Raw genomic sequence first — 22,121 nt, 5'->3', positions numbered from 1 at the left:
ACGGAAGGGTGGCATTTACTCATTGTAGATTTGAAAGACTGCTTTTTCACAATTGCTTTACATGAAGATGATCAGCGCAGATTTGCCTTTACCTTACCCGCGATCAACCGGGAGGGACCGGACCAACGCTTTGAATGGACGGTCCTCCCGCAAGGAATGAGAAATTCGCCCACCTTGTGTCAACTCTGTGTTGCTGCCACACTACAACCTTTGCGACAACGCTGGGCTAAGACTTTAATCTACCATTATATGGATGACATCTTGTTAGCACAGCCAACACCCTTCTCTTTACAACAGAAACAGGTTTTAACTGAACAACTCAAGCTTAGAGGCTTGGTAGTAGCACCTGAAAAGGTGCAAGAATCAAACCCCTGGAAGTATCTGGGGTGGCGCATCACTGATACAACAATTCAGCCTCAGAAGTTGTCACTCCACTTGGATATCCAAACCCTTCACGACGCCCAACGACTGCTCGGTGATCTGCAATGGCTCCGGCCTGTAGTGGGCATCCCCAATGAACTATTAAATCAACTACACCCCCTGTTGAGAGGGACAGATCCTTCAACCCCAATACAGCTTACTGAACAGCAAGAACAAACGTTACAACAAATAGCTTCAATGGTGAATATGCGCTCCACGCATCGGCGTGTTGTAGGGTTACCCATCGATTTGACTATCTTATGTGGCACTCAGTACCTCATGGGTGCTCTAACACAGCAAATAATAAAAACGGGGGAGAAAGGGGAGTACTCCACCATCGTATTGGAATGGATAGCTCCCCCGCTGCAACCACGACGCACAATACAAGACAAGATCTCGACACTGACGGAGCTGATCAAGAAAGGTCGCTGTCGTATTTTACAGGTGGATGGCACTCCTCCTGGCACGGTATGGGTGCCGATGAGACAGATCGACTTGGAGTGGTACTTGCAGAACTCCGAGGAACTGCAGGCTGCATTACTCCACGATGGAGCAGCGATAATAGTTAAACCACTCCCATCGCCCATCCTGTCGTGGATGGAGAACATGGGCTGGATTGTTAAGCCAAAGCGATCCAGCCAGCCTATCCCGCACGCTCTCACGGCCTTTACTGATGCAGGTCGACGCTCTAGGACCACTGCCATAACGTGGAAAGATGAGCAAGGGTGGCAACACCAAATTCTACAAGCGCAGCCAAAGGATTCTCTACAGACGCTAGAACTCTATGCAGTGGTCTGGACATTTATTAGATGGAGAGATGTGCCACTGAACGTAGTCACAGATTCTCTCTATGTTGCCGGCATAGTCAGCCGGATTGAAGATGCAAGCGTGCGTGAATTAAAGAATCAACGCTTGACAGAACTGCTTGTGAGCTTGCAGCTTGCAATCACACAGAGATCGGAATCGTATGCAGTGATCCATATCCGAAGCCACCAGTGGGAAGAAGGCCTCGGAGAGGGCAATGCTCGAGCTGATCGTCTCGTTGCGATCGCTACTGAACCCCTATTAGCACCACATTGTCGAGCCCGAGAAGCCCATTTGATCTTCCATCAAAACGCGAAGGGGCTGGCACGAGCCTACAAACTGTCTATGGAGGAGGCTCGGGCCATTGTGAAGGCCTGCCCTATATGTAGTCACCATAACTCAGGCTTGGGGCTTGGTTGCGGGGTCAACCCGCAAGGACTACAGTCTAATGATGTTTGGCAGATGGATGTTACTCATGTTCCTGCATTCAGTCGATTCAAATATGTGCATGTTACTATAGACACCTATAGCCATATGTTATGGGCCACACCACAGCCCGGAGAAAAGGTCCGGGACGTGCACCGGCATTTAACTAGTTGCTTTGCTGTTTTAGGGGTGCCTATTACTATTCAAACTGATAACGGTCCTGCATATGGTAGTGGATTACTTAAACGCTTTATGCAAATGGGGAATATTAAACACGTTACTGCAATCCCTCATTCTCCAACTGGACAAGCCATTGTAGAGCGGGCTAACGGGACACTAAAACGTTATATAGAAAGGTTCAAAGAGATTCAGGATGTAAGAGAAAGGGTGGAGAAGGCCCTTTTTGTGCTTAATCATTTGTGTTTGGGGACAGTAATGAGCCGCATATAATAAGGCATCACGCTGGCTCAGAACCCCCCAGGCCACCACACATGAAAGTACTGTATAAGGATGCAAAAACAGGACAATGGGTAGGTCCTGTGGAGGTGATTTATGTGGGGCGTGGTTCTGTCTGTATTTCTACCGATTCAGGCACTATTTGGGTTCCCAGCTGTTGGGTAAAACCTGCTGTAGAGCACGCTGGAGGAGCTCGACGCGAGAACGCTGCTTCGCCTGCACTTTGCGATAGGCCCTGTTCTGGAATCTATTCGACATCTGTTCCAATCCCACACACAGAGGACCATGCGTGAAAAACTCGAACTTTTGACAGCAAAGATACAATCTCATAGCAAACAAGATTATTATTTTTGATCATTATTGTAATAGTTTTAGTAGTGCTTAGCTGTGTAGTTTTCCTGTGTTAAAATGCTGTTATTGAAAATGGTCAACCAAGCCTATGTCGCCCAAAATGAAAACGGGGGAATTGTGGATAACTGGCTAGCTGAAAAGGGCCACATAGACATAGTCCAGCTGGCTGGACAAAAATGCACATCGCTCTCAGCTTATCTGAAGTAAAGCAAAATACACTGTCTTTGGCTGTCCTTGTTACACAGTAACAGGAAGATTTTGGTGGGAAAAGAATGTTGCAGGTGGGAACAGAAAACTACAGAAGAAAAACAAGGGGCGGACTTGATATTTAGGCAACTAACCAGTAATGAGCTTAACTTTTGTAATACGTATGAGCTAATTATTACAAGGCATAAAAGGTGACTGTAAGGGACAATAAATGAAGCCTGCTGATCACTCATATTGAGTGACTGTGTCTTCCCTCCGTCGCGACGCTACTCAAGCACCTCGTTCCCCCTCCCAAATACTAGCCCTACAGTCCTTGTTTCCATGCTGATTTCTTACGTTCTGCCAGCTATGTAAGCCTCTCTTTCTAGAAGGAAGGTGTCTGCTGGGACCTGCCTAGATCATGCATCTTACTTCCAAGCCCTGCCCCATGCTCCTTCTCTGCTTTTCCAAGCAGACCACCACCACTGGTGGTGTTCCTACTGCCACCATGGAAATCAGTCTGCTTATAGAAATAAGAACAATTTAAGTAGGAAGGCTGCTGCAGATTTGGACACCAGGATTATTCTGGTAGCCTGAAGATGCCCATAGGATCCCTCTGACATGTCTGAGAGGAGTGCAACAACTCTACCATTTCCACTTGCACTGTATCGCAAAACCAGAACCATGGATATTCCTGAAGCTCTTTTTGCTGACTAGGGGTCTATGACCTGCCTCTTTGGGCTTAGTGGTGGGAAGTGCTGTGCTTAATCTGTCTTGACTGGTCTTCAGTTACCAGTGTTTGGAAGTCCTTTAGAAAAAAGAATATGCCTTAATAACTGGCAAGCAGAAAGACACCCTGATGTCTACTATATGTCTGAAATCACCTGCCACAAACACAACAGCTGCAAAATTATTTGCTTTGATGCTGAGCAGCATGTCAAACATCGAAGTAAGGCACCACTACTAAATAAACTGAGAATGTTCATCACCTCTCTAACAGTAAACCACTGCCACTTACTTTAAAGCCCACTGTTTCATTCTTTACACAGAATGGTTAAGAATCTCGGAATTACTTCACACTAAAAAGGAAATAAGTATAAAAAAAATAAACCAGAGTGCAGTTGTATGATTTTTATTTATTGCAAAGGCTTGACGTCAGAAACAGGTTCTAATGCTACTCTCGCACACAGCTATTCTTCCAAAAGACTGTGTTGAGTATCTCTTATTGACATAATACATCACATAATACATCAATACATCACTCTCATTCAATTTCACATGAAGAGAGTATTTCAGATGAAAACTGCATCTGTGTAGAAGATACTCAAAAAGAATTATGGAATCCATTTAGTAAGGCCACATAACTTTAGAGGTCCAGTATATTGAATAATTTTACTTGTATTTACTTGATTTTTTTTTTTAAACAAATTTTATGGAATCTGAAAGTAGGTAATGAAAGGTAACTTTTAACTGTGACTTAATATGGGAGATTGTCTACCCAGAAGTATGTAAGACATTAAGATCATAAAGAACTCCAAGGATCTGTGCTATACTGTATGATATGTAGAACAGATTTTGAAAATACTTTCTTATTATATATTTTGACACAGTATGCACAAATTTAGAAAAATAAAGTAAAAATGAAATTTAAACGCCTCAAGGGATTTCTTAGAAGTAAAGCCATCTGAAGAGCCAATTACAGTCTGCGGTGACAAACTTCTATATAATCAAAATATTTATTTTTTTCACAATGCAGAATAACCTGCTGAAGGCAACTCCCTATCGAAGTTATGCCAGGAACACAGATCTGATTGTATGACTCCAGCACTTAAAAGAGCACGTTGGTTATGCATGGCTTTTAACCTTGGGCTACAATTACGCTACCAGAACTAAATTCAAGTCTAAATCAGTCATGTAGAGAGGTGTGTGTTGTCTGATCAGTGTTTAGAGTCCTTGTTTTCCAGATCTGATGAAGGTGGTGAAGGCGCTCTGAGGTTCTTGTGCTTACATTCAGGGCGGGATGAACTTTGCAAATACCAGGTTCTCCAATTAACGACAAACCGCAGATCCCAAAGTAGGTATGTAAAGCATCTGAAAGAAGGACAGAAAAGGAAAAAGAAAATTGTCAGTCTGTCAGGCTGTAACAGCTAAGCTTTCTTGGATTCCAACACCCCTGAATAACTACAGCCAAGGAAAACAAACACACAGGCACTAAATTTTAAAGTCGAGTTTTAACAGAATAAATAAATTGCTGCCTAAAGCCACCAGTCATGAACTGATAGTCTGCAATCTCTTTAACTACAGTCTACTTCTGTTTCCTAACAATCCCAGCCCACAAATTATTTCTTCTTAGCGCTCAGCCCAAATAGCAAAATAATTTGAGGATCTGCAAATAATTTCAGTCCACAAAGAAAATTTTTTTTCTCCAAACAGGGAAGACTTTTTTGGCTGATTACTTGACGAACAGCTGACTACTGAAACATCAAAATTAATGCCAATAGCTACCGAACAGCTACAAGTATGAAAGAAGTCATTACTTTACCTAGCTTCCTCCCCTTCATGAGAGAATACCCTAACATTAGGAATTCATGAGGTGGCTTATCAGCCACAACAGATGATCGCCACCAAAAAATGCTTTCTTCCCCCTGTCCCACGCTACTCCTGCTGCCTACCTTATACCAGCACTACAGCTTGCTGAACACCCTCCATGACCTAAAGCAATTGAAAAAACATGGAAGAAAATTAACTCAAGCATGAGAACATGGATAGTTTTCTGACATTTCAGTGAATTAAACTGGTTTGCAGAAGGTTTTGAGATACACCAAAGCTAGTGCTAAGAGCAGAAAGGACGTACAGCGGTACCTGGGGAAGCCAGGAGGAAGAGAATTGAACCCGACTCCTCTGGGCAGCAGCAAGCCATTGTATTGGATTATCTGCCCATGAAATCATAGGCTAAAGATGGGAACAGGATGCAAACTTCATGTGCCCCTTACAAATTCTCAATGCTTCGTAATCTTCTGGAGGTGTCAGCCATATCTGACTAAAATATTACAACAAGGTATCTGGATAGAGAGACTCTGAAAGAAGGCTTCTGCCTACAAGTACTAACATGCAGACAAAAGCAGGCTCAACAAAAACAGCCTCTACTGACCTTGCAGAAAGATGTCAGGCAAGAAGACTTGCACTTCAGGACGTGCAGTGTACCAACCCCTGGGGACAGCTGCATTGATATCATATACAAATCTAATTACCTGTATATGGCTGTTTGCTGGGTTTAACCACAAAGTCCAACAGCTGCACAATTCCATGCTAACTTAATACTCAAATCAGTTCTAGCCAAAACACATATATGCAGCCTGTGTCCTCCTCTGTTTCAAGCCACGATCTTTCTGTTGCATAACCTGTACTTCATATGTGCTTCCAATACTTTTATATTGTGTATCATTTGAAGATAACAAGCAAGATAAATCAAAATTGCTGCACAACCTCCTAGAGCACGCAGCAGTACATCTAGTAGTTTAAAAGGAAAGTTTATTTAAATCTCATCATGACTTATGCACAGGACTGAAAAAACCAAAATGGCTTAGGTATGTGCTCTAGCAAAATGTTATGGATTAACCCTGAATAATGAGCCATATATGATTTATTTAAAGAACGGTGTGCTCATGTTTATCTGAGGAGACCCTTGTTGTTAACTCGAAGATATACTAAATCCTTGAATGGGAGTGTGCTAATTGTCCAGGCACAAGATATGTTAATGTTGTTAACTTGAAGATATACTAAATGGGAGTGTGCTAATTGTCCAGGTGTGAGATATGTTAATGAGTTCCCAGACAGCTAATGAATAGACATGAGTGACTTGTATAAAGAGGGGGCTGAAAGTTTCCCTCGGTGTACATGCCTTTGGAGGAGCGATCCCCCATGCACCCAGTGCTGCCAAATAAGGGTAACCTCTGCTCACTCGAATATTGGTGATAGATTCTTTGAATCACCCTGGTAGAGAGCTGAACACCACAGAACTGCTCACTCACTTCTTATCCCTCCAACCCTAGCTTGAGAAGAGGAAAGGAAGAGCAGAAGTGAGAAAACTACAGGTCGAGGCAGTTATAGTATATGGGGAAAAAATCCTGGAAAGCAAGGCTATTCTTACATGTAATGATTAGTTGGGAAGAGAAACACTGCAACTCCAGATGTCTCCCCGGCTTCCTCTGCCTTCTTCCAGCTTTCTTGCCAAACACAATGCCATGCGGTATGGGGTATCCCTGTGGCCAGCATGGTTCAGCCATCCCAGCAGTGCCCTGTCCCAGCTTCTGGTGTGCCCTCAGTCTGCTCGCTGGCAGGGTAGCGTCATTATCCCAAATGCGTGTTCTTCACCCAGTGTGCAAGAGCCGATCCCCACACAGAGCCATGATACATGTTTATTACACATCTGTGTAAAGATGTGTGCTAGGTGGTAAATCCACAAAGCTCGCACACCTTTTAACACACAGCAAAACATTTTATACACTTTGAACAAATGTTTACAATTATGTTTAGCCACACTTAATTCTCATGGGTTCCTAGGAGCCTCATCTCCATGTAAAGGTACAGTGTCCTTTCTTTTCACTCAGCATGTTCTGTGGGGAGGGTCTTTGTTAGTAGAGGGCTTTCTTTGCTCCAGGGTGGATCTTTTAGTATGTTAATCAGGCTAGTTCATACACAGCTCCAGTAATCTTCTGTTTGGTCTCACTCACTAAACAAGATAAACATAAGAACCAAATGATATTTCTTAACTTCGTACTTTATAGTGTCTGTTCCATCTCCCAAGGCCATGTCTTGTTAACTATTTGTAAGGGTGATTAACATCCTGTTTTTCAAATTCTTTCTTGGTTTTCATCATAGATATTTACATATTTATTTTTTTAAAGTAAATAATTCTGAAATCAAATCCCTCCTTTGAGATGGTAAGGGAAAAATTTACATTTTCCCCTTGTACTAGTCTTACATTTTCGTTAGTCAGTCCACTCAAGATTGAAGAACATCTCCATGTACATTGAATTGTATGCCTACCTTCTTTATCTATGAACTTAAAGCTGGTACACAAGAGGTCAGCCACTTCCAGCAAAGTCAACCAAAGCGTCATCCTTTTTTATCTCATGTAAAATTTTAGTTTGTTTTTCTATCTCATTAAGGTCAGTAGATATTCTACCACTTTGGTACACACACCCCTGCTTAGATACTAACAGCATGTCTAGAGCCATTCTATTTTGAATGGTAACCTCCGAACCTATTTTGATCTAATTTACCTGTTCCTTTTGGGGGATTGCATCTTTGGATATGAGTGCAGTAATTTTTCGGGAGATCCTCGGCTTATATTAAAGGCTATAATACTGCTCAAGATACATTAGCAGGGATAGGAATCCTGATTACAGGTATTCCGCTTTCCAATGGTTCCGAGAAGTATGTACAGACCCAACCATTTGGTTCTCCCTATGCTTATTTTGTTATTTTTTGATGTATTTGTGGTGTCTATTCCTTCATCCAAGGCCATGTCTTAACAACTATTTTTAAGGGCTGATTAACATACTCTGTTTCGCAAATTCTTTCTTGTTTTTCATTATAGATAAGATATAATTTTTTTTGAAGTAATTTATTCTTGTGTCAGTGTGAGAAGAAGGAAGAAAGGCACTGACACCATGTACGCACTGCTTCATAACAGCTTAAACATCAGCATGTTATCAACACTGTTTTGCTCATGAATCTGAAACACAGCACCATATGGGCTGCTAGGAAGAAAATGATCTCACAAGGTAGCAGTTCTAACCACTTAACATGAAACACCTGGGAAAAAAAACCCCATATCAGTCACTTGTAAACAAAGAACAGAATAAATATATAGATGTTCAGTTCTGCTTTGAAGTATGACTCTCCATACTAAGCCAGCGTCACTTCGTGCTTTACAAAAAAGTAATACCACTACTACTATAATGATATTCTTAAGATTTTTCAGATAAAAGCACTTATTGTATTTGACAACCTGTAAATTACTATCAACAAAACAAGTCATGTCTTACTTTGTTATGCTCATGCTTTCAGAGGATTACTAGCATTTAAGAGTCTTTTGACTTTTTAGATTTATTTTCAAAGGCAATAACGCCTTGTAAACTCATTGCTCAATAAGCGTGCTGGTCCAAACACTACTAAGTCAAGAAAAAGTGTTAAATAATGCTACTGGTCTCCAGAACCAACAATGTATTGATTGGTTAGCATGGGACCATCAGGACTACAGGATAGTATTCCCCTGAATGACGAGAAGAATAGTCACTTGCAACTCTGAAATCCATGTAACACAGATTATCACAAGCAGTTGACTGTTTTCTGCAATTTCTTCTAGTCTACTTCCAAAAAAATTACTGCACAGCAGAGAGAAGATGACTATCCAAATTTAAACACAGCTTTTATAACACAGAAGCTACAGAAGTTCAAAATCTGAATACATCTTCAAAACCACTTTTGCAAAAGTGGCGTGCTCTTACTTTGCAAACTTTCCCTGGCATATTCTGCCACATCTGAGTTCTGCAACAAAACCAAACTGAGACCACTGTTACCAGCTTTACAAATGCTAAATGCTTCAAGAAGAATTAATAATTTCTGTCCATATTCAACCTCAACAGAACTATTAACTCATTTGCAAGATGACCCATACCACTCTCATTACTTTCACATTTTGCATGTACACTGAAGAGGACTGTGTACACTTAAGCAACAGTAGGCTTTTGAGAACAATCAAGCTGCACAGATGCTTCATGATAGTAAAATGTGAAATCTTTATTATGAAAACACACAATGATCAAAAGACAGCTTGCCTTCCAGATACTATGCTGAGCTTGTAGGGAGTGTATGTATGACAATGAAATCACACTTCCACAGAAACAATCTTTACAATGTAGTGTTTATAGTCATTCTTCACCTTAGAACTGCATTAAGTTTTTACTCTTTCCTCCGAAACATGAACACAGACTTATCTCACCATCTGCCTGAGGAAAGAATGCTGCAATAAGCTAAGCTATTACCACAAAACAAAAGAGAGAGGAAAAGCTTGCTTTATATCAGGCTGGAACACCACACAGATCAAAGGAAAAAAGCTTTACTATTAGTCTTGCCTTTTCTTAGGTTTTATCTCAACCAATCACAGCTATGCCAAAAGACAGGTTAAGGAACTTTGCACAAGACTGAGGTTTTAAACAGTGAGCTAGGGATTAAAAAAAAAAATTACCTAAGTAAATTTCATCAAGATAAACAGAAACAAGTGATACTGACATCTATATAATGCAGAGTAAATAAACCTACAGCTCTCAGGAATCCCAAGCTGGCTTTCAGGGGAATGGGGGGAGTAAATCTATCACAAGCACTGTTTTCAGTGTAGGTCCACCTTGAAAAATTCTCAACTGCTGTTCAAAATGAAATTATGAAAGGATGAGATATCAGGGCACAGATTCTGAACAGACTCATCCCTTTATTATGACTAAATTTCTACCTTATTTCTACAGTTCACAGACTGTTTACCTCCCTGTGCAAAACGTCATTGGGCAACTGCACTGACACAGGTTTGTTTTCACAAGTTTGCAATACTTCATTGAATTCTATCATCTTTAAAAATTATTTCAAATTAAAAGTCTTTAGCATCTTTTTAAGTTTCTCACTACTTCAAATTATCCACTTCGAAAGGATAATGTTCAGCTGTAGTACATACAATTGCTATGTGTAACTACAATCTGTAAAGTATAATATGTAACTATGTAAACTGTGTGCTTACATACATCAATGACTTCTGAATACGCTTAAAGGATTCCTTTATTAAGGAAACAAATGTTTTGAAATATTTCACTCAGACGACTTACAAAGATACACATTGTACAATACTGCCTTAAACTAGAACAGTTAAACACACAGAGAAAGGCTTCTCTAACCCTAAATAGACAGTGATAATTCTTTCAGCAGTAGTCTGAATAACAACAGCTCACTTGCTCTGTGGGTGAACAAGGGAAAACTAAACCTTTTTCCACTCAGATAATGAAAATCTCATTACGTTTTAAGGTGGGACTCTACCATTTTTGAAGGAGACTGAGGAGAAAGCTTCCTTTACAACGCCCAGATGTCTTGAGTGCTGGAATGTATTTCTAGCTTAGAATACACTCACCATAATTTTGAAAAGTACATTTACCTGGATGGCTATCAGGCCACTTGGCAAATCCACCAACAAGGCGATCTTGAGTTGACAGGATGTAATTTCGGTTTTTCTCACAATCTGTATATTGGAATGCGTTCAAGAGCTGAAAAGAAATCAGGCCATTACAGTAATATACTGAATAGCATATTTTTAATACTAACATATAGTGCCTATTTGAGAGAAGGAGTCTAGCAGAGATAGCACTAGTCTGGTAAACCTCCATACCCAGCATTTTTGCAAGATTAAATACCTTTATAGTGATCTGTGCATATTCATGCGCTTGTGCCAAATATGTAACTCTTACAAGGAAAGAAAAGATACAATGCTTAAAGAAATCAAAACATGTCAGTAACTATCCTGTAGCTGTTTTGTACCCTACCTTCAATGTTGCTCCCACCCAAAAGGAATAGCAAGTGTCTACAGGTTTGTTGGGTCGTCCATGGTAGCCATCCTGTTGTCTCATGACACACCACCTTCTTATTCTGTTCAATTCTTTTTCTGAAAAAACCTCCTCCAGTTTACCCATCAAATACAGTGACGCAATACCACAAAATGTAGAGCCACCTGTGAAGACAGAGTTGGTTTTGCAATATTCTGATACCCAGATTTTTACTGAAACCTATACGGTATCAGTCAGAACTTTAACTACTTTAGGGTAGTAACAATTAAATCAATGGATTTTTTAAAAGTATGAAGCTGTTAATTTTAAGTCTAAAATACAAATAAATAAAAACAGTTTAGTTCAGCACTTAGGTCAGCCAAGTCTTGCACAAATAAACCTGAATTAATTTTCTTAAAGCTGGATTGCTTCCCAATGCTGCACAATTTACATTACACAGCAGTCCAGAAATAAGTATATTGCAATGTAACAGAAAACATTTCTTCCTATATAACATCAAAAAGAAAGCTATTGGGATGCCAGCAATCAGACTGAAGCAGAGATGCCAAAGGCAGTCTCAGACAAAATACCCCAGAGGATATAAACAGACAGAAGTCTGGTGAGCAGAAAGCCAAAAAAAAAAAAAAAAAAAAATCAAGGAAAAAAAAAAGAAAAGGCATAGTTAATACTGTGAAAAGACTTCTGGAGTCTTATGGTTGTAATAAACACAAATTACACTTCTAAGGAATTTTTTTGTTGTCAAGGAAACTGCATGGTAAAATTTGGAATTAGTGGAAAAACTCATGTTCTTTATATATCATGGCCATCACTTTAAAGTCCACCAAAACTCATTCTCAGCCTATTACCTGGTATGATAAAAATACAGCCTGGGAAAGACCATAAGCAAGCTGCTGATACAAGACCTGAGGCTCAAAGCTCCTTACAATATCCTGCTGCTAGAAGACCCCAGGAACGTCAAGGTTATCTTTATTTGGATGCTGAAACGCAGCATAAGGATGCTGAAGTAATGCTGTCTGTTATCACTAGCATTCTACAGCAAATTAATTAATTTTTTTAATACATAGTGGTATAATTTAAGTTTAACGATTTCATCTATCCTGCAGAAAGAAAACAGATGGAATCCTATCAAAGCTCAACACTAAAGATAAAATTTGCAAACATTTGATAGATTTAGTATCAGTCACATAAAAGTCAGCAGACCACTACTTTAGGGCATAGAAATGTTTTGCTTAAAAATATCAGTCCCTTGAGAATCCCTATCCTCACAACTACCTACTGTTTACGAAAATTAACTGCTGCTTCACAGTTTGAGCCCCCAACAGATGCTGTAATCTATCAGAAGAAACACATCTATGTTTTACTAATAGCTGCTGAAATTGGAGATTATCAGGTGCATTGCACAAAATCTCTGACAGATAAATCCAGAGAGTAGCAATAGTACATGTGGGAAAAGTTTGCTCTCCCAGTGACAGATGAGAACTACAGCCAACACCTTTCAATAAAAAATTCATGAGGTAAGCTTAATGAAGATATATTAAGAGCCCATCTGGTCTGCTATTAAACTGGAACTAAGGGAAGAAGAGAGACGATATTCTGAGGCATATTTTTGATTTGCTCCTCCTCATCCCACTTCCTTAAAAATCAGAAAAGAAAGAGAGGCATAACATACCCTGCATCTTTTACAGCATCTTCAATCCCAGTCTTAAGAATAGTTGTAGAACATACTAACATTCTTACCATGAGATTCCAGTCCAGCTCCCTGTGCCAGGCCATTATCGTAAGACTGAAGAAAAAAACCCCACATACCAGTTACTTTAAAACTGTATCACTTTCACAGACATTGTGATTTCTCAATTTACTAGCAAAATTATCATCAGACCATGACCACCATCTAACCTGATTAAGTTCTGAACCTATGCCTCAAAAAGCTCTTAGCACAAAACAGTTAACAAACGATCCTTGTTTCAATGCAGGCAGCTTTTATGACTTTCATGGAATTCATTTTAGTTGTGACGTACGTTAGAAATCTGAAAATGGGTAAACATGTCTTTGCCAAAAAGGGAAAGCACGAGATGCAGATAACCATTAAGGAAAAAGAACAAACAGTATTTTTGTCTTCATAAAAAGAGAAAATGGATATATCATTCTGAACAAAATTAAATGGATAAATGATATCTAACCTAGAACCTGGTTAACATACAAAAAGGCAAAATGCAAGGTACTACTGTGTGTACAACACTCAAGTACAAGAAATGCTTCAGTGAGGAGCAAGAACATCAGCCTTTAAAAAAAAATGAAGACAGGAGGTGAAGCAAACCAGAAGTGACAACACAATGAAGCATACTACTGGACTAAACTTAACATGCCCTATAAAATATTCCTTTTAAAAAATACCTTAACAATGCTGAAAAGTCACTTTGTTAAGTGATAAAAAAAGAATGAAGTTGAGTCTGATGAGCAAAGTACCAAGAATATTACAGTACCGGCCTGTTACAAGCAATCTAGGAGCAGATGATACTGTATATGTAGGAATATCAAGCCTTCTTCCCTAAAAATTCATTAAATCATTTTGCATAAGAAACAAAGGATCATAGTAAGTTATTCTAAAATAGAAAATGTTTATCTTACAGTACTTCATAGAATATTTAATAAATTATCACTGGACAAATACCAAACTGTTTAGTAGGAACAAAAATTAAGTTTAATTTTTGAAGTTAAATTACACAGGTCCTACATCTTCTATATTAACTGCTCATTTAATGATTGGTTCAATATCTGATCAGACAGTTAAAAAGAGATTTCAACTTTCCCCCACCAGGCACTGACTGAATTTCTCATGTTTTCTCCAAAACATTTAACAGTGGCTCGAAGACACAGGATACCTTGAAAGACCACTAATGACTCTCAATAGTCCTCACCAAGGAATGGCTACAGGAGCTAGCAGCTCTGAAGGAATGTCCTGAAGGATTAATTTGTAGATCTGTTTTAAAGATGACATTGAGAAGCAAAAAGGAAACACACACAGAAGCTATGTTAAAGCTATACTCCTCACTTTATTAATTGTAGCTGCAAGCTGAAGCAACTAAAAAGACTAACATCTGACACATACACTTCAAGCTGCAGCTTGACCTTCTAAAGTTTGAACCAGTCATTTAAAGTAAATACCTATGAACATCTGAATGTTAAAACACACAAACTCTTCGTGTTGCCTTTTGAGAAGCAATGCAAATGTGCTACCACACCCCGCAGATCCATTAACTGCTAAGCAAAGGCAAGCTGATTAGCAAAGCTATGCTGGCAAAGCTAATTAACTTTACAAACAGTAATTGTAAAAGGAGGTGGTTTGCTTTATGTATGACAACATAATTAGCTCTGGAGAAAAGCTGTTAAGCCTGCATCCCAGACAGTGCACTATGTTGGGCTATACAATTAGCTTGAAATTTTAACATACAATAGTTGACCTTTGGCTGACTGGTGCCTATTTATTTACAGACAACAGCTGCTCTTTGGGGACTTGTGTGCATTAAAGAACAAGGAAGTTTTTGTTCCTTTGTTATTTTGAATAGACCCAGGAAATTATATGCAAAAGAGGCTCTAGGTTACTACAACATGAAAACTGCATAATGAAATACTATCCTCAGGAAATGTGTAAATCTAGTTGGGTACAATCTTTGCTTCACAATCTAAAAGTTTCACAACAAGTTTACTTATATCAACAGATTCATACCTGCATTTCAAGAGGGCTCTAGAAGAAGCAGATGCTATACTTAAAAAGATTCTTGCAGTATCTCTACTTAAAAGAAACACATCTGCGGTAAACCAATGTTGCAAAAACCAGTATTTTAGAATCTGTGGAAGTAATTCAGAATTTCAGCAACTCAGGTGTCTGTTGTTGCTTTTTGATTAGTAATGCATCTGACTTTCAAATATGAAAGCCAAAAGTCACACCTATGCTGATTATGCTGATAATAATTGTGTGATTGGAATCTATTCTACTGACAATAGAACTGATCCAGAATTATTTTTTGTGACCAGTATTGTATAAACAATTTTTAGTCAAGTTGTAACAAGAAGGCTATCTTTTGTGTATGAATATTCACTTCTTTTTAACATAGTTACTCATCTGAATAAAGCACACCATTGTTTCATGTTCCAACCTTCTGCTGTTCCTGACATGCCCAACGTACACAAACTTGCTCCCTCCTTCAGCTGCACTGAGTTGTATCTGTCACAATTCTTGAATCACTAAAGAGAATAAATTCTAAAGAATAAGCTAAAAAATCCAGAAGCTTATTACAAAAATTACTCTGTTTATCCGGTCTTGTTACTCTCCATTCAGACTGCACTTCACGCATACGTTAATTTGAATTACTGAAAAAACGTTGGTTAACTATCACTTGCTTCATCTATATCCAAATGATAACATACAATAGTAAAACAAAACCATACATTTCTGTCACAGCAGTTTACTACTGAGCAATGCGTCTCTCTTGTTTCAGAATTAATGGAAGTACCGGAAAGAAGTAACATTGTAGGAAAACAGTAATAAGCACCTGCAGGAAAGTCTATAGCAATATTCACTGTATAGTTAATTACACAAGGAATAACATGAAATAATCTCAAATATAATTTACTTTGTTATATATAGGTTATTTTTAGCACTGTCTACAAAATCTTAAGAGGAGAAATTAAGCTAACATTCTTGGATACCACATTTCACATTCATTGTATTTATTTAAGAAATACACTTTCAAGAAAACCTTGTTTCATGTAATAGGTGATTGAATTGCAATACACCTCACTGAGGGTTGTGGAAAGAGATCAATGAGAAGTAGGAACCACCACCACCACTGTGAAATGATATTCACAACAGGCAACTCCCCAAATGTCTGAGACTTCTTCAGACACATCTTCAGCTCTACAACATGACTAAGCAGGATGCAAAGATTTTGTGTGTTTGCCAAGAAGTGCTAGACACTTCGCAGCCGCTTAGTGCATTGAAATACTGGTTTGACCAAGCACTGTACACCCAGAAAACCCAGACAAAACTAGTGTATATGAGCGTAACAACTCTGCAACGAACTAATCGTACACCATGCTTCTAAAAATCATACTAAACACAGTGCATACCAATTCACAGTAAACCTGGATAAAAATACAGCATCTCTTGTTACACATTAGCACATGCTAAGATGACTGGTGCCTACAGAACACTGCTTACAGGATCTCTTTAACTTACTCTCTAAGCTAGCCAGGAAAAGACAGTCTTCATAAGCCACAGTGTCTTCTGGGCTTTGACCATGCCTGTACTACAGCTTTACTTCGCTGGTCAACCAAATTATTACTACGAGCTTTTCCAAGAGGTCTTGTTCTGTTCAGGCTTAAATTTTATTATTTAAGTGGTGTTTATTTTCCCAATACAAACATTACAATTGGAATTTGCAGCTACAAAGATTAATGCTAAGGCTCTAGAAGCAAACTATAAATTTGGTTCAAGATCACCGTAGCCAGTAAATCTCCAGTGCCATTTCAAAGCTCCAAACTTTCAAAAAAATCTCCACTTGCCTGCTCTACCAATGGCCTCATATGATACTTTCTAGTTCTTGTCCTAGAATTGCTCTCTGCTCACTTCATCTTTTCGGTGCTACCTATTACTTTACATACCTCTGTCACAGTCCACTTAATCACCTTCTTTCCAGAATGAAGAGTTCTAGTATATTAAATGCTTCTTTTACACAAGCTGATTCATACCTCTGACAATTCAGTTCAACCTTCTTTGTACCTTCCACAGTTCCACCATGCAGTTTCAGACCAAAACTGCACTCAAGTGTACAAAACGCTAACTAACAGTTGGTTGATGGGATGTACGAAACAACACAATGAGGATTTTGCTCTTTGGTTTTGTTCTCTATTCTTTTTTTACTCTCCTGTGGTATCCCTGCTGAGCTATCTGATTAAAGACTAACCTCAGTAAACATGAAGCAAGGATCAGAGGACAAAGAACCCTCCTGACCTAATCAGTGAAAAGTGAGCACTCTGACTCAGCTACTCCCTCAGACTGTGAGAGGAGATCGGATAAACAATTGTCCCTGGGTGAAACCCACCAAGATGATTCAGCAGGGATATTCTCACGGTTGGGACCCATGCTAAAACGAGACAGCTGCCAACTACTGAGATATAGGGGCTCGTAAGGGATGCAGGGGAAGAAAACCCTGAGACTGTATAAAACTTGTTATGGGGTGTTTATTGGGAAACGCAAGGGTGTGCAGAACTTATTATGGGATGGCTAGGGAAAGGACTAATGGTGAGAAAGGGAAAGATTAAAGCAGAGAGGGGAGGAACAAGCAAGGGATAAGAGGGGGGAAAGGGTCCTACTAGAGTGTGAACAAACTGCTGGTCTGTATGCTTGTATAACTGAGCCCTGCCCTTGATCACCTCAGTTGGTCCAAGGCTACAGCAGTATGCCAGAAAGCTTCTTGTGATGTACAGTAAGAAATGCATATGCATCTTACTACCTCCTTAAAAAATAAATAAAATATAAACCCCAATTTGGTCTAGAGCAGGAGATCAAGTCTTCCTCGGACCTGTTTCTCACTTAAATTTTACAATCTCACTGCTGGCAGCAACTGCTAAAACATACTGGTTTACAACAGAAGTTGCATGTCATCATAAATTTGGCTCTTTTTTTGTGGACCAGAAGAGTTTACTATATATGTTTACTCCCATTCAGAGGGCTGTATTTTTCAAGCTTACTTAGCTTCTTTCAAAAGCATTTATTTTAATATTGGAAAATGAAACTCAATGAAACATCATGAAATAAACTGGTAACTCATTTACTCCAACCAATTACGAATACAGCTTGCACAGACCAGAAAAAAAATGTGCATACACTTACATTTTCCATCATTCCAAATACCGAATAAACAACCAAGCGCATAACTGGTTTATTACTTGAACTGTTGTCAACAATTAGTTTTTCCTTTGATTCTGTATATAATTTAAAAAGCAGAACTACAGCTCATTGAAATGTGAGAATTTTAATCAGTGCTTTATTTATTCACTTTTTAAGTCATAGGAACATCAGGCCCCAGTATTCAAAAAACTTACTCTCAATTTTAAATTGAGTTTTAAAGAAAAAAGATCAGATTTAATTTGCAGTGAACAAACACAACAAATAAAATTATCTTGCTAGTACACGCATTACAATGAAAATACAAATGCCAAAGAACAACGCAGTTTTCAGTATTCAACTTACTCAAGTAGGAACAGAACAGAAAGAAATTACCATAGTATTTCAATTTGGATGGAGAGATTTTCAGTTACAGCTGAGAAATAGATCTAGTACCTTTAACATGTAGTAAGAAATAACACTTGCAAATACTCACCATACTTCCTCTAATGTAGCCTATCGCTTTTTTCATATCCATGCCTGACCAGTTATCGAGCATGTAGCAGATGCAGGAAGCACAGTACACAAACCTCATATCATTCTCACTTCCTTCCAGCACTGCACAGAAACTGAAAGAAAGTTTCTGTCATTATACACTGTATAGCCCGTTATGTCAGAAAACACGAAGAGCAGTTCAAGGAATTGTGGAATTTTTCCTCTAAAAATAGTTACTTCTATTGACAGTACTCCCATAAATATATCCCAAAATGATGCTATATTTTGTTTTTAGAAGATGTGATTCTAAGCCAAGCAACATGGATATTTAGGAACCTGAGTAACTTTATTTCTAGCAATGTAATGACACTGGTCTTTTTTCAAAGACATCAATGCTTACAGTCTCACTTACGACAATATATACCAATGTATGACTTACCTTTTTAACATTTACTGGTTTTTTTGCCTTCCTAGAAATCTTAATAGCTCACAAGGCTTTCTTTCCTGACTGCAGCTTCCAAGATTGGTGTCCTATGTATACATAAATGTAATTGCTGTGACTACCATTTCTAATGCAAACAGTGAAAATTACCTTCAATCCAGTTTTTCATTTCTTATGGCTACAATCTTTGCAAACTCTACAAACATTTGAAAGTTATACCTGGGTTATCTAGGTACGACCCTGGGCTCTCTCAGAGACTGTTAAAATGAAGATGGATGCTGTGGCTTGGATGCTTGTATCAGAAATACTGTGGCCAGCAGTACTAGTGAAGCGATTGTTCCCTCGTACTCAGCATGGGTAAGGCCGCATCTCAAATCCTGTGTTCAGGTCTGGGCCCCTCACTGCAAGAGGGACATTGAGGGGCTGGAGCGTGTCCAGAGACGGGCAGCGGGGCTGGGGAAGGGGCTGGGGCACAGGGCTGATGAGGAGCGGCTGAGGGGACTGGGGGTGTTTAGTCTGGAGGAGACTCAGGCAGGACCTTACTGCTCTCTGCAGCTCCCTGACAGGAGGCTGTAGGCAGGTGGGGGTCGGTCTCTTCTCCTACATAAGAAGTGACAGGACAAGAGGAAACAGCCTCAAGCTAGATCAGGGGAGGTTTACATTGGATACTAGGAAAATTTTCTTCACTGAAAGGGTAGTCAAGCATTGGAACAGGCTGCCCAGGCCAGCAGTTGAGTCACTATCCCTGGAGGTGTTTAAAAGATGTGTAAATGTGGTACTTATGGACATGGTTTAGTGGTGGACATGGCAGTGTTAGGTTAATGGTTGAAACTCATGATCTTAAGGCCATTTCCAACCTAAACAATTCTATGATAAACAGAAATAGGTAATAAGTTTAATTACCTGTAACAATAAATAAAACTTTAACTGTTTGTTCTGATTTGCTGCCTGACAAGCCTCCATTTCGTTCAAAGAGCTAGTCACTCTATTTTGATGACTTAACCACTTGCAACAAGGCAGCACATGAGTATTTTGGTGAGTCCACCTGCCAAATCTCTTCCAAAAAGAAGGAAAAAATATGGGACTATCAGTACTATGAGACTCCCTCTCTGACCTTGCAATTCAACTATATACCCCATTATCTTCTTGCAAAACAAACCCTCCAATGCCTACCGAAAGATACTTCTATCTCTTCCAACCTCAACGGTGCCAGGCCCTGCTCTCCACAGCTCAGACAGGAGTGAACGCCCTTGTTCTCGGGATATGGCACAGGACATTCTGGGAAATAAGGACACCTCTTAACATGTGCCAGTACTGTGGTTTACAGTCTCACCCGTCCTCAGATGACAACTGCATTGTATGTTATCCAGATACTTCAAATCACATTCAGCTAAGGTAAAGTAGAAATTAAAATACACGTTTATCCATAATGTAAAAAAAGGCAATATAATTTCAATTAACTTTATTTTAAAAATTTTAATATTTGTTTCTTCACACCTTTCTTTTATTAATTAAGACTAGCATACTTATACTGGGATAACACCAGAAAAATATATCTTTCCCTCACTGAACTTACTTGGTTTCCATCTGGACAAGATGTTAGCTCAAGTTCTGGTTTTCCCACATCCTTCCCCTTTTGGGCAGTAAAAGCGATTTTCATAGGTATGAAAATGTCTGTCACTAGAAATTGACTCTTGCCAACACAAAACTCTATAGCAGTGCAAAGCACTCTCCCTATAGGGTTAGCTGGCACTCTTTAGCACGGAATCTAAAATATAGGATCATGTGCAAGAGCGATCAGTCTGTACATTAAAAACACACAAGATATGAACATAGAGATTAACTGTATGTGGCTTATTACTGTAAACAGGCAAGATGACAAGTAACCATTTCAAAATGCTAGTCAGTTGGGATCAACTCCTTCCTTTCCGATATACTTTAAAAATAAAAATGGTCTGACATATAACAGGAATGCATGGAGCAATGGAACACGCACCTCTTGCTTGAAGAAACTGCAAACTGTAGCAGATCAACAAATACATGTATATGTGTACACATGCATTAGGACCTGGCCCATTCACGTCAGTCTGGTGCTATATCTGACAGAAAACTGTACTGCATGTAGCTCATATTCACCACTTACAGTCTGAACATTCTGGAGGTTTGTGTTTGTTTTTTCTTTCTAAAAACACAAACACTGCATTTTCCTAGTTGTGTTACAGCAAAAAAGTTTCATTACACATGTCTAAGGCAATACAGAGCCATTTGACCAAAACAAAAGCTTTCTTAACTCTTAAAGGCTGACAGCAATTTCATTGTGAAGTGAAAAATAATTCCTTAAGGAACAATGTATCTATGATTCTGCATTTCATAAATTACTCTTTCAAAAGTGACACCCAGTAAAGTTTAACAACAGACAGTTCATGTGCACTAGCAGAAGTTTTCATTAGCTACCAGCTTCAGACAGTTCATGTGCACTAGCAGAAGTTTTCATTAGCTACCAGCTTCAGCCAGCATAAAAACCAAAAAATCCAACCAATAGATGTAGATGTACAATACCATGTATTAAAAAAAAATGCATGCAAAAAGGACAGATTCCAAAATTATGTTTAGTAATATCATACTCCTATTACATGTAACACATAGCCTAATTCATTCTGTATATTGATATCCTGAGTCTCCCAAAACTAAAGTCCGTCCTCCCACAAAAACAGAAAATATCATCATAGCAGTGTTCCAGGGCCCTGCAAAAAACAGAGACTATTAACACTGAAAAGTTCACTTACCTGAAGGACCGAGCAGGAAAAACTACTATCCTCAAGACATAAATAATCTATTAACTTTCCAGTAATAAATTTCTACAGTTACAAGCAAATACCATCATTCTACAATATAAAAGCAAATCTACATACGAAGTGCTGTTTGGTCCTGAAAACTAGTATGTGTTCTATGACTGATACTGATTACCCACCAATATATCTTCTAATAGAAAGAAAACTATTATATAGCTACTTTCATGAAACCCACATTTCTTATGTTTCAT

The 22,121-nt window shown here is 39.0% G+C and overlaps 1 protein-coding gene across 3 annotated transcripts in view; it reads right to left on the bottom strand.

Annotated features, from left to right (window-relative positions):
• Positions 1–3,759: 3,759 nt before the first annotated feature.
• The window catches only part of PGGT1B (protein geranylgeranyltransferase type I subunit beta), a 38,724-nt gene continuing 20,362 nt past the window's right edge, over positions 3,760–22,121 (bottom strand). Inside the window, exons 5-10 of one of the 3 annotated variants that reach the window (XR_008744728.1) lie at positions 18,638–18,770; positions 12,990–13,035; positions 11,232–11,416; positions 10,847–10,955; positions 6,794–7,072; positions 4,608–4,734 (exon numbers count right to left, since the gene is read on the bottom strand). Coding sequence is in view for 2 of the 3 variants with exons in the window: in XM_055790474.1 (XP_055646449.1) it covers positions 4,550–4,734; positions 10,847–10,955; positions 11,232–11,416; positions 12,990–13,035; positions 18,638–18,770 (658 nt within the window). In the remaining variant the exon portion in view is untranslated. The other 2 variants (XM_055790474.1, XM_055790475.1) reach the window with 2 other exon arrangements.

The sequence above is a fragment of the Falco peregrinus genome, chromosome Z (assembly GCF_023634155.1).
Source record: "Falco peregrinus isolate bFalPer1 chromosome Z, bFalPer1.pri, whole genome shotgun sequence".
Classification (NCBI taxonomy): Eukaryota; Metazoa; Chordata; class Aves; order Falconiformes; family Falconidae; genus Falco; species Falco peregrinus.
The sequence above is the reverse complement of the archived record's forward strand: the minus strand, read 5'-3'. Positions and strand labels throughout refer to the sequence as shown.